Below are 16490 nucleotides of genomic sequence, written 5' to 3'. Positions count from 1 at the left end.
TTACCAATGCATCATCATGGCAGCTACCAATGTGATAAGATATGAAATAATTTCAATCAGCCTTGTTTCACTTATTTATTTACACATGTGCTTTCATCAGCATTTTTCCATAGATCTATTTTAGCTTAAGAGGTACATAGAAGGAAAATTTAATTTAAAAAAATTTAAGAGAAATTCACGGCTGCAGCACAACAAAAAAAGTACTTCAATCAATTGACACATTTATTACACGCATACCTTTACAGTAAACATACAGTATTTGTTGATACAGTAAATGCTGTGAATGAAGTGCTTTGTTTTGGCATCAATAAACACAAATAGCTTGTCTCTCTGTTATATTTGTCATGATTTATATAAAGTAGCCTATTTACATTTTGTGATATGTCTCTTAAGTTCAAACTGCAATTAGCAACCATGTGCTCTTGATGTCCTTGATCATTTGAGTTAAAGATGAAAGCACCATTATCTCAGATATCATCGTGAGTATAAAAAAAGTGTCTTTTGTTGTACTTTCGAAATCAAAGTATGGTGATAGGAGTGTAGGTGGCTGTTACTCATTCACTCCATGCCATTCAAGAGACATCTTGTGCGAGGGCACGTGCTAATTTACAGTTACACTCGCCTGCAGACATGCTGGACTCACTCTATGGAACTTGTTGCTCCTGTCTCTATCACAAGTGTTGGCCTGTATGTGCAATGTTTGGACTGGCAGTGCATCAGTTTGTAATGGTTAAAAAATACTTGGGATGGATTCATACTAGATAAATTTGGTGGCCTGGAGACAGAAACTCAGTATCTGGTACGATTTAAAATTAAAAAAAGAAATGCTTCAAGCACACAACGATGAAGTTCAATCACGTAACTGGCAACCGGATGCTGTGCAAGGCAAAAGCAAACAAATATCTCTTCACACCAGGACCTCTGACTCATGGTGTGTAAGGTCTGGGTGGCACACAGCAGGGCTGGAAATTTATGACTGGTGAGAAGTCGTCAGACAGCCAGCGCTTATGTCGCCTCTTTCTTTTCCCTTTGGGCATTTCGGCGAATCTTCATCTCTGTCAGCTGGATGTAGCGGATGACATTGGTGTCTGGAAAACAAAGAGAGGAAAAGGCTGATTTATTTCCTGCTCAGACAGGAAATGGTGCATCAATATGCTCATAAATCTTCCACTTAAACTAAACTCATGTGGCATAGCAAAAGCAGCCACAGGAAATAATTTTTGGAAATGTTATTTCAGGAACAATAAAATAAATACGTTTTTGTTTTCAGATTCAACATTGTGCATTTTTTAGTTTATCCTGCGTGGTTTTAAAAAGGTCCTACAGCACCAACACTGGCAAACAATCAGGTTAAACATTAACAAAACTGCAGTTACTGTATATTTGTATGACAACAGCAAAGCACTCAATGCAAAGAGATGAACCATTCTACCTTCACATTTAAAAAATTGATAAGATAGATAAGTCCTACCAATGCTCTCAACAAACTGATTAGTCTTTAGCTGATCATTCAAAAACCAACTACATGCGCTGTGGTACCACAAAAGAGGCCACGTATCAAACATTTTAAACAATAGGAACATTGTGAGTGAGACAAGTGAGAGTCTTAGATGGTTAGTCTGTGTTTCTCATATCCATGGTCGCTTAAATGAGGCCTTGGGACCACTGCAAGCTCCTGAGAGGTTTCTCGGAGGCCTGCACAGATGTTACAATTGATGAAGAGTCCAAAAAACATAAACATTAAAGGTACCCTATGGAGTTTTTGGATGGTAGTTGTAAGAGCCAAATATGTCAGCAGACATCAATTGTATGTACTATGTATTGATATTTTGAGCACTAGTGTATAGAGGCAGGAACAACATTTTTGCCTGCAGGTGTTTCACCCCAGATGAGCAAAAGGTTTTTGATTGCTGTGGTGCGGGATAGTGTGCAACATGCTGTGTGTTCGGGTTGAATGAAAGATAAAGAAATTGACATTTATTCAGCCGGGGTTTAGTGCTATGAATAAACACGATGATTATTCTGCAGCGGGAACCTGCAGTTTATTGTCCGAACTCAACACTACCAAGGACGCTGTGGCATCAACCGTGCAAAGTGCATCAGCCAGGTCAGGCCGGGTGAAACATTCATGTAGCTGCAGGTAATTGGCTTGGCTCCTACAGTAGTTATGCTATATGGCTATAAGCATCCCGATACGCGTTCCTGTCAATGGCCTTACACTATACCGCTAATCTACAGGTGGCAGTAACATGCTAAGAAACTAATCAATGTGCCAACAAAGGCAGGGAACAAGAAGACTGCAAGCTAGTAAACATCAGTGTAAACTATGAAGGATTTAAAATATTTTAAGAACAATGGACCGGTTGCACAGAACACCATAGGTTTTCTCCTTAATTTCTCCTTAGTCAATGGACTTACACAGTTGCACAGAATCCCTTTAAAGGTTTCCTTTGTTAAGGAAAAACTAATTTACTGCACTGAAAGGGATTTTACAGCGGTAAAAGTTTCCATGGAGATTGTTTGTTTGCTTGGACTCACGCTTGTGTTGCCTGTTATCGTCTCACAAAGTTGCCTTTAGTTAGATAGTGAGAAAATAGCAGAAGAAAATAACCATATTGGTCAGAAGAGGAAAAGATTATACTTCTGGAGGAATACAATCATAGAAAGCAGAAAACTACAAAGTAAATTTGATCCCCAAATACCAGAAATAGAAAACGATTGTAGGGAAGAAATTGCAACAAAATTAATTTAGTCAAAAATATAGCGTAGAATCAAAAGAACACTCTTCTCGGGGTGTGGTAGTTTTTTTCATTCATCACCATTAACTCAGTCATGTTGCAGTTAAGATAGAGTCAGAGGTACCTTAAGTTTTTTTGGCCTTGCTTTAGTTGCTAAGGTCCTTAGTGCAACAGTCTAGGGATTCCCCAAGCGTAAGACCAAGCTAAAGTGCAAGCTAAAAATACTTAAGTGAACATGTTAAGGAAACCTTAAGGCGAACACTTAAGAGTGTTTTGTGCAACCGATTTTATTTTGAGGAAACCTTAACTAGGACTTAAGGTGGTTTGTACAACCAGCCCAGCTCTATAAATGATTTTATCAGGAGTGGAAGTGCACTGTTTGTTAGACCTCAAAGATACCCAGTGTTGTCATTCATAACACTGAATGTAAATGTATGTGTACCAGAAGCCTCCACAGGGCACCTTCACTGTCATGGCTGCAACCAGCTCTTAATATTTTTACATCATTCCTCCATCCAGTCACTAGCCTTCTATTCTTCTCTTGCCCTGCAGTGGTGTTTTCTACCCTGAGTCATTACCTGATATTAACATCCACCTGCGCACATGTTTCCAATCCCCTAATTAGCTCCCCAGCATATATACCTGCCTTTTTCCCTCAGGTCTATAGGCCATTATGACATGTCACAGTAGGAAAAGCACAAGTGTAAATAAAGTGCTGGAGGAACAAGTCCTAAAACATGGAAAAAAGTTAGCATGTTTGCACTTTCCCATTGACTCTCCTCGAAGTCAATCGGTTTTTGGTCAGATGCCTGAAATAAGGTTTGTGGTTAACACAATCTTAAGATATTTTCAATTGTTCTACGACACAAAATGCATCAATAATTACCCTACTCATGAATTTTGAAGCTGTTAAATGTCTAAAAAAGAGCAGTTGCTCACAAGTGGCTAAATGAGATTACAGAGCATCATCACACCGACCACGAATTTACAGCCTCGTTGTGGTAGCGGCGTTGACGTCATGTGACCGTAGAGAGCTCATTTATAGCCTAACATCAGCTTTTTAATTCTGGCAATTGCATTTATGCTTCAAAAATCATGGCAGCGGCGTTCATTTGTGAAGATTATCTTGCTGAACAAAACATGTAAGTATTATAAACACCTGTTTTCCACAGAGCTTATTTTCTGCAATAATCCAAAATCCAATGGAAAGAAATCCCCCTGCAGCACTCTATAATGAAATAAATAATGGCTGAATTCCATTTAGCTGCTGGCTCACTGTAATTATTTACTGGGACACCTGAACAGAGCAGAGCCATCGTTAATGTTATCAGCAACAAATGCGCTTTCTCTACTGGGACAAATAAAAAAGTCTGCTGTGAAAAGTGCCGACGATACATTCTGTTAAAGTTTTATTTTCCTATATTATATTACTGGATTATTATCAGTGATGCATTAACCTGTGAGCGGCATTTTAAAGTTGGAGCTGCTCTGAGTGGAGCTAACTAATGACTTCATATACTGTTGGGCAGTTTTATCTATCCTCCTGAGACCCTGTGTCCTCATAGGAGGACATTACATTTTGGGTTGCTGCACCTTATACTCCATTCTGCTTAGCTTAGACCTGTTGTCCTAGTCCGTGGACACTTTTTTGTGCCATCTAGTGGCAGTAAGAGCACAATACACTTATCCATGTAAAAACAAGATGGCAGCCATCTCTGCCAAGACAGTCTGCAGCCGATCCCGACACAAAAGTGGACAAGGTCCAAAACCTGATCACATTTTATGGTTGAAACTTGTTTATTTATGCTTAATAATGTTTGTAGTTTGATATGGCAACAAATTTGGCCAATTTAAGCAACAGTAACAAGATAAGACACTGTTAATTAGGAAGTATTTATTTGAGGACATTGAGACTTTATTATCATCTCATTTGTGGACACTGGGACAGGCCAATTAGCTGTGGCAGACTGTTGCTCCAGACAATAAGACATTCCTCGCTTGGGGTACAGAGCAAGGAAAATTCATACAGTTACCAACCCAATGTCCCCATATGTAGACATAATTTAGTTCAAAAACTACTTCCTGATCAAAGACAATGCTTAGTTTTATAAATGTAGCAGAGTAGAAGTAAGTGGCTGCAAACCAAATCAAATGGTGATCTGTGGTCTAATCCCCTGCTGTGTATGTTTGTCATGGAAACAAACCCACTGACCTGATGGTTCCTGTTTGTGTGACTCCTTCAGGTAGTACAGGGCCTTCTGGAAGTCTCCTAGATGGTAATATGCCACGCCGGATCGGTACAGAGCCTTGAAGTTCTTCCCTTCCTTGTGAAGCACTTTGAGACAGTATTCCTTCACTCGTTCATAGTTCACCAGCTCCATTTGCAACAAGCAGGCTAGAAGAGGAAAAAAGGAAATGACAGAAGGGGTAGAAAAAAAAGTTACAGCATGAGCCAGTGTTTGAATTTCATTATACAGCACAAGTACTGATGTGTGTCCTGTCAGGCACCGAGATAGGATGGGGTCTTTGGTTAATTATTTTATATAACAAATATAAGGACTGAATCTGCTAAGGGGTGAATAAATATAGCGACCATCAGTATGAAGTGGATATCAAAAGAAAGTGAGGCAGATAGTGGGGTAAGCCTGAGAATGAGTCATACTCTTTATGAATCATTCATGAGCTCAGGAGTATTCCCAGAATCTTTTCCTCTGCTGAAAAGACAGCAGATAAATGTAGTGTGTGTGTGTGTGTGTGTGTGTGTGTGTGTGTAAAATATGAGAGAAATGTCTCCTATACCGGCCAAGCTGTTGTAACACTCCAGCTCTGCATTCTCCATGGCCCCCTTCTGCTCATCTGTCAGCCGGGTGGACTTGCTGATGGTCGGCAGGAGGGTGGACGGGGGCTTGGAGCTGGTGTCCGGATCCCCCAGCACCCTGCACAGCCCCTTTATCTCCAGCAGAGCGCGGTGATACTTGCCAATCGCCTCTCGGTACTTCTTATCCTTGTAGCACTGGGTGCCCTGGCACTTGAAGTCCAGCGCCCGTCTCACGACGTCGGCTGGCTCGTTGAGTGATGGCTGTTTGAGCATCGACCCACCATGATGCCTCTGCTGCTGGAGCTGCTGCTGGTATCTGGCATCTTTGGTCCGGCTGCTGCTGCTGCTGCTGCTGTTGGGAGGCTGAGCGCACTGCTGGAGCCTCGGGGAGCCGCCGCCGTTGTCGCTGTGGCTGCCTCTGCCGCTGCCGTCCCCCCTGCCGTCATGCCCGGCCTGGATCACGCTCATATTTGTATATTATGTTATTACAGCTGCTCTGTCGCCCGGCTGTAAATTAGCTGGGAATTTAAAGGCTCCTTCAGTGCATCCTCTCGGCCGTGTAGACGCGTCTTCGCCTCACCAGTGTCGCAGCTACGTCTTCTCTGTGCGCAACCCTGCGCGATGCGATGCGCGCTCCTCCGTCGGAGCCTGCTCTCGTGTTTTTCCCCTCCGACAATCCGATTGGTCGATGAGTGTAAGTGCCAGTGGTCCCATGGGGGTCCTCCAGCAGGAAGAAGAGAGGGTCTGATTATATTATCAGTTTATTTGGAGACAATTTAATTATCAGTTTGTTTGCAAACTGCACACTGTTTTCTTTGTGGATAATTTGGGCTGATGTTTTAGTCACAAAGGGAAACTCAGATCATGTTTAGAAAAAAGACCCACATGCCTCAATTCTGTCAGCTCGATTTTTAATTATGCACCAATAAAATACATGAAACTTTTTTTTTTTAAATTAGAGAATTCGTCGTTGAATATTCCAGCATCCTTACACTATATAACAGGAGCACTTTACGCATTGAATATCAACCCCCTCCTTCACCTAAAATTTCCCTTTCAGTCTCTCACTCTTATCTCACATTGGAGGAATGCAGTCATCGCCACTCGGATGAATCAGATAAACATCATCCAGCCTGTCGTCTCTCGCCCGAGCAGCCTGCAGCCTGCCTCCCCTCCAGACTGCTCGCATTCTGCGCAGCCACTTTGGACCCACTCATGACAGACTTCAGTCCCTAATGACAGGCTATGATGTCATTCAAACCGGGGTTTATGCAGGGTAATGGTGTTATCAGCCTCTATTATGGAGAGGGGAGCAGACAGCTAGGTGATGAATGCGGTCGTGCCTCTTGTCCTGACAAAAGGAGCTTCTCATTTTGACTGCCATTTTATCAACACCGCGGCTGAGTGCGTGTCTAAGCTTGTGTATGCACCAAGCTTTAATCCATCTGTCCTGTCACACTCACAGGGGCAGTGAACTCAGCTGTCTGGGTGTGTCTCTGGAATTTCAGCTCTCTGGAGCAAATGCTGTTGATCAGAAATAAAGAACACGAACCATGAAAACTATTACATGTGAGTGATTGCGTAATGCTCAGACTGATGCTTGTTTGCCATATCAAGTGTCTTTATTGGGCTGCAGACGGTTGTTGTCAAGCACAAACACAACATCTCTTAAATAAAATTCAATTTAAGGGTCTGTATGACATGAAAGTGCAAATACAATATTGTCAAGTTGTCATATCTAGATTACTGTTGACTTTATAATGAAATGTGCTCTGAGATTTGTGTTTTTATATGTATTGGAGGCATAAAAGCCTAATATTACAATATAGCAATAAAGTCAAAATAATACACACATTTTTCCTTTTATTAAAATGCATTTAAAACGCTTTATTCGTGCCCTTTATTCCAATTTAACCAATTAAAACTAATACCATAACGTCATCAAACTACGACCGGAAGCACTCCGAAGACGTCCTCTCTGTGGGACAATTTGTTTACATCATGGCGGCGGTGGATTTCAGAGGTAGCTAAATCACCGGTTTAATATTTGTTAGACAGCTATTTCCGTGTTTTTATTTTTTGCCGTTGTGATATTTGATAAAACGACAATTTAAGTGTTTTATTTGAACACTTGAGATAAAGCTGCTGTGTGTATTTGCCGTTGGCGTGTTATTTGTTACAGCTAGAAGCTAACGTTAGCAACGATTAGCATCTCCGCTTTCATTAGCATGTAGGCTAATTTAGCTAATGCTGGCTGGCTGCCAGAGTGGTCGATAAAGCAACGAATTTGAGGCCACATTTATATTCCAGTAATGTTGCTGGTTGAAGAGGGTTTGAATGAAGTTATAGAAAATTTTCGATAACACTAAGGTCATTGAGAGCTCCGTTACTGTTAACTAACGTTACCGACAACTGAAAGCAGAGACGTTGGCAATGAAATTGCAATCACTAATAGATATTATTCTTTATGTTACTGTTTTTTATTTGAACGTGATACTGATGTCAAACTGGAATACTTTCAACTAGGGTTGCAGCGATATACTGGTTCCAGGGTATACCATGATATCAAAGTTGACCCTTATCATACCATGTACCATGTACATTTTCTTATCCACGATATTGACAAAAAGAATTGCAGCTTCACGTTGAATCTCCCCTTTATTTTAGTTATTTTCAAAGGGGAGACTATTTACACATACTACTATTAACAAAATGGTTTCAAGCTTCAGTTATAGTAATAAAACGTTTGTTTAACTGATACTAACACTTCCATTTTCATCCCTTTAAGAGTCATTCTGACTGATAACACACATTTTGTAATACCATGATACCAGGAAAATGCAATATTTTCTGAGACGGTTATCAGACCATAAAAATCTCATACCTTTGCAACCTTACTTTCAACCAACAACAACAGCAAAAAACTCAGAAGCATAGACATGCAAAGCAAGATTTGACTTGATCTTGTTCTGTCATTAGTAAGTTGTCCAGATATTTACAAACAAACAAAAAAGCTTAAAAAAAACTAAAGGCCAAGCTTTAGCAAAGTAAGGCAAAATTTATGGTCTTAATATGTTGACATACTGTTCTATAGCGTAGTTTTAATTTTTACCAGTAACCTGTGTATGTGAGTGTATATAATGTAGATATTGCACCTTTCGTTTTGCACCATGGTTGAGCCAAATACTCAGATTAAACGAGTACAGATAATGTACTTTATACAAATCTGAGTAAAATGTGTCAATATCTGTACTCCTTATGAAGGGAACTCCTCATTTGGGTCCCTGTATTTATATTTTACTCCTTTGTTAAGAAATGACCTGAAGCTCAAGGTTCTGATCAACCCGTATCAGGCTTGAATTAAACACTTCCAATTAGGTCCCACCCACTTTCAATTTAAACTCCACCCACATTCAGTCTAAAGTCCACACATTTTTGAGTACATGTACAGATACAGATAATTTAGTTGGTTAAACAATTACAGATACAGTTAATGGTGTACTTGCTCATCCCTAGTTTGCAGCTAAGTGTTAGTTGTTTTTTGTTATTTGTATCTTTTGCACCCAGGATGCACAATAATATCAGCATGTCATCAATTTCGGCCGATATTGGCCTTAAAATCAGAATTGCCGAAAATGCTTTTCTTATTTTGTACAATAAAATAATATTGCATGCATTGAAAAGTATTGTATTTCATGTCTCCATCTGCTGGTGGGCCATCACAATAAGAGTATACATGTATAATATGATGTTAATTCCACTACAGAAGAGACTTGAGGGTCACTAGAATTAGGTGGGGAAAAAGTGGATATGTCGATATCGGTATTGTTATCAGCCGAATGAGTTGTTGTATATCGGCATATCAGATATCGGCAGAAAATCCAATATTGTGCATCCCTATTTTGCTCCCCCTCGGTCAGCTAGTCTTTGTATTTTGCACCTTACTGTCATTCAGTTCTGTATTGAATTTATGTTTGGTATATGTTGTTTTGGGGTTTTTTGCTATACATTTGCGTTTTTGCTATGCTATTTTTGTTCTTGTATATTGCACGCTCTGTATTGGCATTCCTCTAACGTTGTGTTGCAACTACTGCAAAGCAGTTTCTCTCTGGATAAATAAAGCTCTGTCTTATATTGTTTTGGGGGTTAAGCTATTCTGAGATGCTTACTCAGGTCTCACAGTCTTGATGGCAAAGTCCTGACTGAAGTTGTCTTTTATCAACATTGGAAAACAGAGCCACACATTATAACCTGTGGCTGTGATATTGAGGAACAATACTGCCTGCTTCATCCATGTCTTAAAAGTGTTCAGCAAAATCCCAACATCATTGTGAACTTCACATGTAACCATTGTAAATTTACTAAAATTGACCAGCCCTCAGCATCAGACATTTATTACATTTTTCATCCAATTTGCAGACAACCTTCTGGGGATATCCTGGGTGGACAGCGGCTGGGTGCCGATTCTGAACCCTGGAAATGTATTGGATTACTTCTCTGAGAGAAGTAACCCCTTCTATGACCGAACCTGCAATAATGAGGTAGTGAAGATGCAGCGGCTCACCCTGGAACATCTGAAGTAAGTTTGTCTTGCACAGCTCATCTGGTGTTACTAAATAACTAAATATTAATGCACATAAATAAAAACAAATGAAGTGTCACATTGAGCTTAGATTGGTATCAGCTCAAAGAAGATACTGGATGCAAATTAATTAGCACACAGAGCTCAAACAAAACCGAATAAAACACTCAGATATAGTAGTTATAACAACTTGTTCTGTTTTTAAGGTTGGAAATAAATCTTCAGCACAGAGCTGTAGTACTGAGTGACATTTGCAAAACTAAAATTAAACCTTGTTTCTGTGTATTTTTCAGTCAGATGGTGGGAGTGGAGTACATCCTTCTTCATGCTCAGGAGCCCATTCTTTATATAATCAGGAAACAACAGAGGCAGTCACCAACACAAGGTGCGCAGTGTAGCGTAGTATGTTTATTTTATTTGAGTGCAAGTAATTAGATTGTGATTATATGAGCTCATACTCATGGCTGTCACAGGAATGTCAACATACACACAATCTTTCTTATCGCCTCTTCCACTTTATGTTTTCACCCTCCAGTGATTCCCTTGGCCGACTACTACATCATAGCAGGAGTGGTGTATCAGGCCCCAGACCTGGGAACAGTTATCAGCTCCAGAGCGGTGAGAATTTCTAATTCAATCCTATAAAATGCACCTGGGACAGAGTTTTATAAAGGCTGTTGGAAGGTGCAGTTTGATAACACATAAATCACATCTGTTTTAGCTTTCTGCTGTCCATGGAATCCAGTCTGCTTTTGATGAGGCCATGTCTTACTGCCGCTATCACCCATCTAAAGGATACTGGTGGCACTTCAAGGACCAGGAGGAGAGAGGTATGGTTTCAGCAGTTCATTTATATTTACAGTGGAGACATCTGGGTGGTAGTTTTATCAGCAGTTCCTGTAACGACTTCACAGATATAAAAACAACAAATCGTGAAGACTCCAAGAACCCCGCAGTCCCAGAATGTTTATAATAGTGAGTACAAGTTTCATATGATGATTTTGGCTCTTTTACAGAAAAAGCCAAACCCAAGTCGAAGAAAAAAGAGGAACCGAGTTCACTGTTTCAGAGGCACCGTGTCGACACACTCCTTTTGGACCTCAGGTCAAAGTTTCCACCAACGTTTTACCAGGTACATGTTACACTAACAAAAACATTACTGCTGTCAAATTGTCTCAGTCTTTTGTTTTGAAATTTCCTATAATGTTAATGTGATTGCATCTTAGTAATACTGTTTTCCTCTCTGTAATTGCAGCCTAAGCCTGGCGAGAAGCCTATTCCAGGTATGACCTTTAAATAGTTGCGTTAAACTTAGATCCTAAAGTTGCATAATAAATGGAGTCTGTCTGTGGACATCAGTGATTAACACTGAAATGGTTATCATTGTCGGTTAATCTGTCGATTCTTTTGTCAATGAATAGTTAAGTTTTTGGTCTCTAAAATGTCAGAAAATGGTGACAAATGTTAATCAGTGTTTCTCAAAGCCCAGTGATGATGTCCTCAATTTTTTTTGACCACAACCCAAGGATGTTTAATTTACTGTCATAAAGGAGAAAAGAAACCAGAAAATAATCACATTTAAAATGCTAAAATCAGTGTATTTTGACTTTTATTTATTTATTTATTTATTTATTTATTTATTTATTTATTTATTTATTTTATCTAATCGGTCAAATCTGAAATAAACAACCGCACTGTTATTGGTANGCTAAAATCAGTGTATTTTGACTTTTATTTATTTATTTATTTTTTATTTATTTATTTATTTTTTTTTTATCTAATCGGTCAAATCTGAAATAAACAACCGCACTGTTATTGGTACTGTTACTGTCATTGGAACATATCTACAGGCACCTGGTAGCTACATATTCTTATAACCCTTATAGTAATTTAGCGTCCACAGTGGTACAACTATACGCCATATCGTTACAGTTCAACAGACATATTACAAACTAAAAAAGCCTGCCCAAGACCTCTCAAAGCTTTCATCTTCATTGCTGACCCTAACATGTGTTTGTATGACACAATTTCTAACATAGATTCCCTCAATTTTTCAAAATCTGGAGGTGATGTACTCTTTCAGAAGCAGCTGTGACAACGCCTACATTTATCATAGCAAGGTCATATTTTGATACATGCGACGATTTTGTTTGTTCCCCCCTAAGGCATAACGTTGGTGATTTAGGAACCAACCACTTCCCTATGTGAGCCATAACTTTTTCCCAAAATGGGTTAACCAGTTTACATTCCCAGAGAACATGTAGAAATGTTTGTGTTTCCATCTGACATTTCCAACATACCCATCCTGTACAAGATAGAAGGAGTAAAGTAAAAGCTATGAATTCATTTATACTGAGTAAATTTCCCCCTTGCCTCCTTTATATATTTCCCAGTATTTGATAGTTTTGTCGTTTTGGTCTATGCGTGACTGGTAGCGCTAATATAACATTGATTTTACATTGAGAAATTTAAGATAGATATAGATGCATGTAAAAGTAGATAGGATAAGATAGGGTAATCCTTTGTTCGTCCTACACCAAGGAAATTTGCAACATTACAGCAGCAGAGGGACAGAGTGCCAACAGGAAGCATCAGTAGAAAATAATACAAAGCAATACATAAGTACGTAAAATAAGTAAACTGTACAAGAACAAAGAGCAGTATAATAAGAGAACAATACAAAAAACACAAAGCAATATAATGAGGAAGCATCAGAGAGACAGACAGACGGTGTTCAGATATTTGATGCTCAATATTAACCAAATCCACGGCTCTTCCTTTAACTGCATGCTCTTGTGTTACAGTTGAGGTGAAGAAAGAGCCTGAACCTCCTGCAGAGGCTGTCAAACAGGAGGAAAGGGAACCAGCCACAAAGTCCTCCGCCCCGGCTCCACCAAGCAAACCGCCTCCTGAGAAGAGAGCAAGGTTACAGTGATAGTCGTCCTCCACATGGCGAGGAAACGTAACGTCCTACAGCACCGACTGAAAGAACAGCTTTGGAGTATTTTTATTCCTTCCCCAAATTTGCAACATCGTCCGCCACTCTGCTCATTTGATCAGTTTACAGGAAGCTAAGAATGAACTGGCACACAAAGTGTCAGTGGTTTGTCTCAGTGCCAGGACTCCTTTTACACTGTAACCTTAGTCTTGCACATGTAATGGGTTTGGCATCATGGACGCTTCAGGCAGCTGTGGGACCAGCAGGGGTTAACGGCCTGATGTCAGCAGGCATTTAGCAGTATTCTCACTAAGGATGAGGTCTTTTTTCTCGATGATAAGCTGACATCAGCATCAGTGTCGGTTTACTGTTGACATCAGCGTAATATTTGTGTTGTAGTGACTTCACAGGACAGTTTAATTCCTGGTCTGCCTGACAGGGTGATGTGTCGTAATGCATCATCTCATCTGAAGAGCAAAAAGCTTTTTGACACGAGCACCTCTCTTTGATTACAAACACTTTGATCTGTTTTTTGTAAGGAATACTTTTGTGTGTTTTGTATTAAAATGTATCAGAGACTGTTTCCTGATGTGTCGGATTGTTCTCGTCTAGTAACAGTGTTGAGTCTTGCTTGATCACAGTTTTTCCTCATGATTTAAACTAAATATCATCTAAGATATACTGGATATGTAGCTGAGTCATTATCAATGTCTCATAACTCAAGACATTTCTATCAACATTACTCAGTACTGCTGCTCTGCTGTCATGTCTACCTGCCCTCAGCGCCCTGTAGTGCCTTACCACACACATCAGACATGATGGTCAGCACTGTTGGAAATTAACTTTGTACAGTTACTCAAGTTCTGTATTTAAATACAATCTAGAGTCTTAGTGACATTTGTACTTTATACTCTACTATGTGTCTGTGACAGCTGGAGTTACTGGTTAATTTACAGATAAAGATTTTACATTAAAAAGCATTTTATAAGCTTATAAAACACAATGCATTGATATGCAGTGAGTGCAGTGGCTACTTACCTTGTTGGCTTGTGACCTTTCCAAAAACACTAGTTAGGGCCCTTGTCACATCTCAGATGTCTACATGATGTTAGCATTTTCACCAAATAGACTTTTCCCTTCTTAACTTCTCAGATGGTTTCATATAAAGATAGGTTAGAACTTTATTTATCTTATGGGGAAATTTCTGTGCAACAGTTACAATACATAGCTAGAAGAGTGCAGATTCAAAGAGTGGAATATAGAAAATATATGCAGTATATAAAAACTAGATAACAATAAGGTGCAAAATATAAAAAGATAACAGTAAGATGCAAAATATTTAAAAACTAAATAACAGTAACGATGAAATATTTTAAAAGAAAATAGTTAAGGTGCAAAATATAAAAATTAGATAACCTTAAAGTGCAAAATATAACATTGAGGTGCAAAATATTTAATGAAAATAGATAATACGGTGCAAAATATAAAAATTAGATAACCTTAAAGTGCAAAATATAACACTAAGGTGCAAAATATTTAATAAAAATAGATAAGGTGCAAAATATAACATTAAGGTGCAAAATATATAATGAAAATAGATAAGGTGCAAAATATAAAAATTAGATAACCTTAAAGTGCAAAATATAACACTAAGATGCAAAATATTTGATACAAATAGATAATGCGGTGAAAAATATTTAATAAAAATAGATAATAAGGTGCAAAATATAACATTAAGGTGCAAAATATTTAATGAAAATAGATATAAGGTGCAAAATATAAAAAATAGATAACCTTAAAGTGCAAAATATAACAATAAGGTGCAAAATATTTAATAAAAATAGATAAGGTGCAAAATATAACATTTAGGTGCAAAATATTTAATGAAAATAGATAAGGTGCAAAATGTAAAAATTAGATAACCTTAAAGTGCAAAATATAATATTAAGGTGCAAAATATTTAATGAAAATAGATAATAAGATGCAAAATATAACATTAAGGTGCAAAAAAAATAGATAATAAGATGCAAAATATAACATTAAGGTGCAAAATATTAATATTGAATGAAAACAGATAAGGTGCAAAATATAAAAATTAGATAACCTTAAAGTGCAAAATATAACATTAAGGTGCAAAATATTTAATAAAAATAGATAATAAGATGCAAAATATAACATTAAGGTGCAAAATATTTAATGAAAATAGATAATACGGTGCAAAATATAAAAATTAGATAACCTTAAAGTGCAAAATATAACATTAAGGTGCAAAATATNAATATTAATATGAATGAAAACAGAAAAGGTGCAAAAAATAAATAATAAAAAACCATAAGGTGCAAAATATAACATTAAGGTGCAAAATATTTAATGAAAATAGATAATACGGTGCAAAATATAAAAATTAGATAACCTTAAAGTGCAAAATATAACATTAAGGTGCAAAATATTTAATGAAAATAGATAAGGTGCAAAATATAAAAATTAGATAACCTTAAAGTGCAAAATATAACATTAAGGTGCAAAATATTTAATGAAAATAGATAAGGTGCAAAATATAAAAATTAGATAACCTTAAAGTGCAAAATATAACATTAAGGTGTAAAATATAAGAAGAAAATAGATAACAGTAAGGTACAGATGTGAAAATTAGATAGTAAAGTGCAAAATATAAAACCTAGATAACAGTAAAGTGCAAAGTATAAAGACATATATAACATGCAAGTAAGGTGCAATCCAATATATATGATAAAAATAATAATATGAAAACTAAAGAGGTAAAATGATCCAATATTACACAAAAACAAGATGAGAGAAAGGTTTGAAAAATAAGAAAATGAAAACAAATGTCTGCTGCAGAACTTTTGTCTATTGTCATCTCCTCTCACATCAGAACCTACATCTGCAACTGTACAATGTCACGTACACACTGAAGAATACTTTTACTTCATATACTTCTGTATTGTCCTCTGGATGCAGGACTTTTACCTGTAATTAAGTATTTTCACACTGCTGTAATGGTGCTTAAGAGTCAGAGTGCTTCTGCTATAAAAGGACATAAATCGAGCAGAAAATGAGTTTGAAATGAGACAGTGTGACCAGCAGGTGGCGCCATTTGGCCACGTTTGATCCCTGCTCCTAATTGGCTAATGGTACGTTTTATTTCATGCATTTGTGTCCTCAGCCATCATCAGTGTGTTGAGTCATGTCTCAGTCAAACATGCACAGTCACACGGAAAATATGAGTTCACATCATAGAGAGGAAGCGGGCAACAAAAATGGTGGAGACAAAGCAACCAGTGGTGTTTTATTTATATATATATTTAGTGTATTGGTGTAAACAGTAGCTGTTGTTCTACTTCATTCGGATGCCACGAAGAAGAAGTTTCGCGCAGGGCGTGGTGGGATAGGAGT

General features: G+C 37.9%; 2 protein-coding genes across 2 annotated transcripts; one reads left to right on the top strand and one right to left on the bottom strand.

Annotated features, from left to right (window-relative positions):
* Positions 1-61: 61 nt before the first annotated feature.
* Positions 62-6198, bottom strand: LOC126401558 (tetratricopeptide repeat protein 9A). Its single transcript, XM_050062916.1, has 3 exons — positions 5538-6198; positions 4951-5133; positions 62-1088 (listed from the first exon to the last, which is right to left on the bottom strand). The coding sequence occupies exons 1-3, from the start codon at positions 6022-6024 to the stop codon at positions 1006-1008; spliced, it is 753 nt and encodes a 250-aa protein (XP_049918873.1). The 5' UTR covers positions 6025-6198; the 3' UTR covers positions 62-1005.
* Positions 6199-7522: 1324 nt separating this feature from the next.
* med6 (mediator complex subunit 6) lies at positions 7523-13659 on the top strand. Its single transcript, XM_050062917.1, has 8 exons — positions 7523-7579; positions 9976-10135; positions 10432-10523; positions 10674-10756; positions 10860-10968; positions 11155-11270; positions 11394-11421; positions 12943-13659. The coding sequence occupies exons 1-8, from the start codon at positions 7558-7560 to the stop codon at positions 13071-13073; spliced, it is 741 nt and encodes a 246-aa protein (XP_049918874.1). The 5' UTR covers positions 7523-7557; the 3' UTR covers positions 13074-13659.
* Positions 13660-16490: the final 2831 nt, after the last annotated feature.

The sequence above is a fragment of the Epinephelus moara genome, chromosome 14 (genome assembly GCF_006386435.1).
Source record: "Epinephelus moara isolate mb chromosome 14, YSFRI_EMoa_1.0, whole genome shotgun sequence".
NCBI classification, from domain to species: domain Eukaryota; kingdom Metazoa; phylum Chordata; class Actinopteri; order Perciformes; family Serranidae; genus Epinephelus; species Epinephelus moara.
This window is presented reverse-complemented; position numbering and strand designations above follow the sequence as displayed.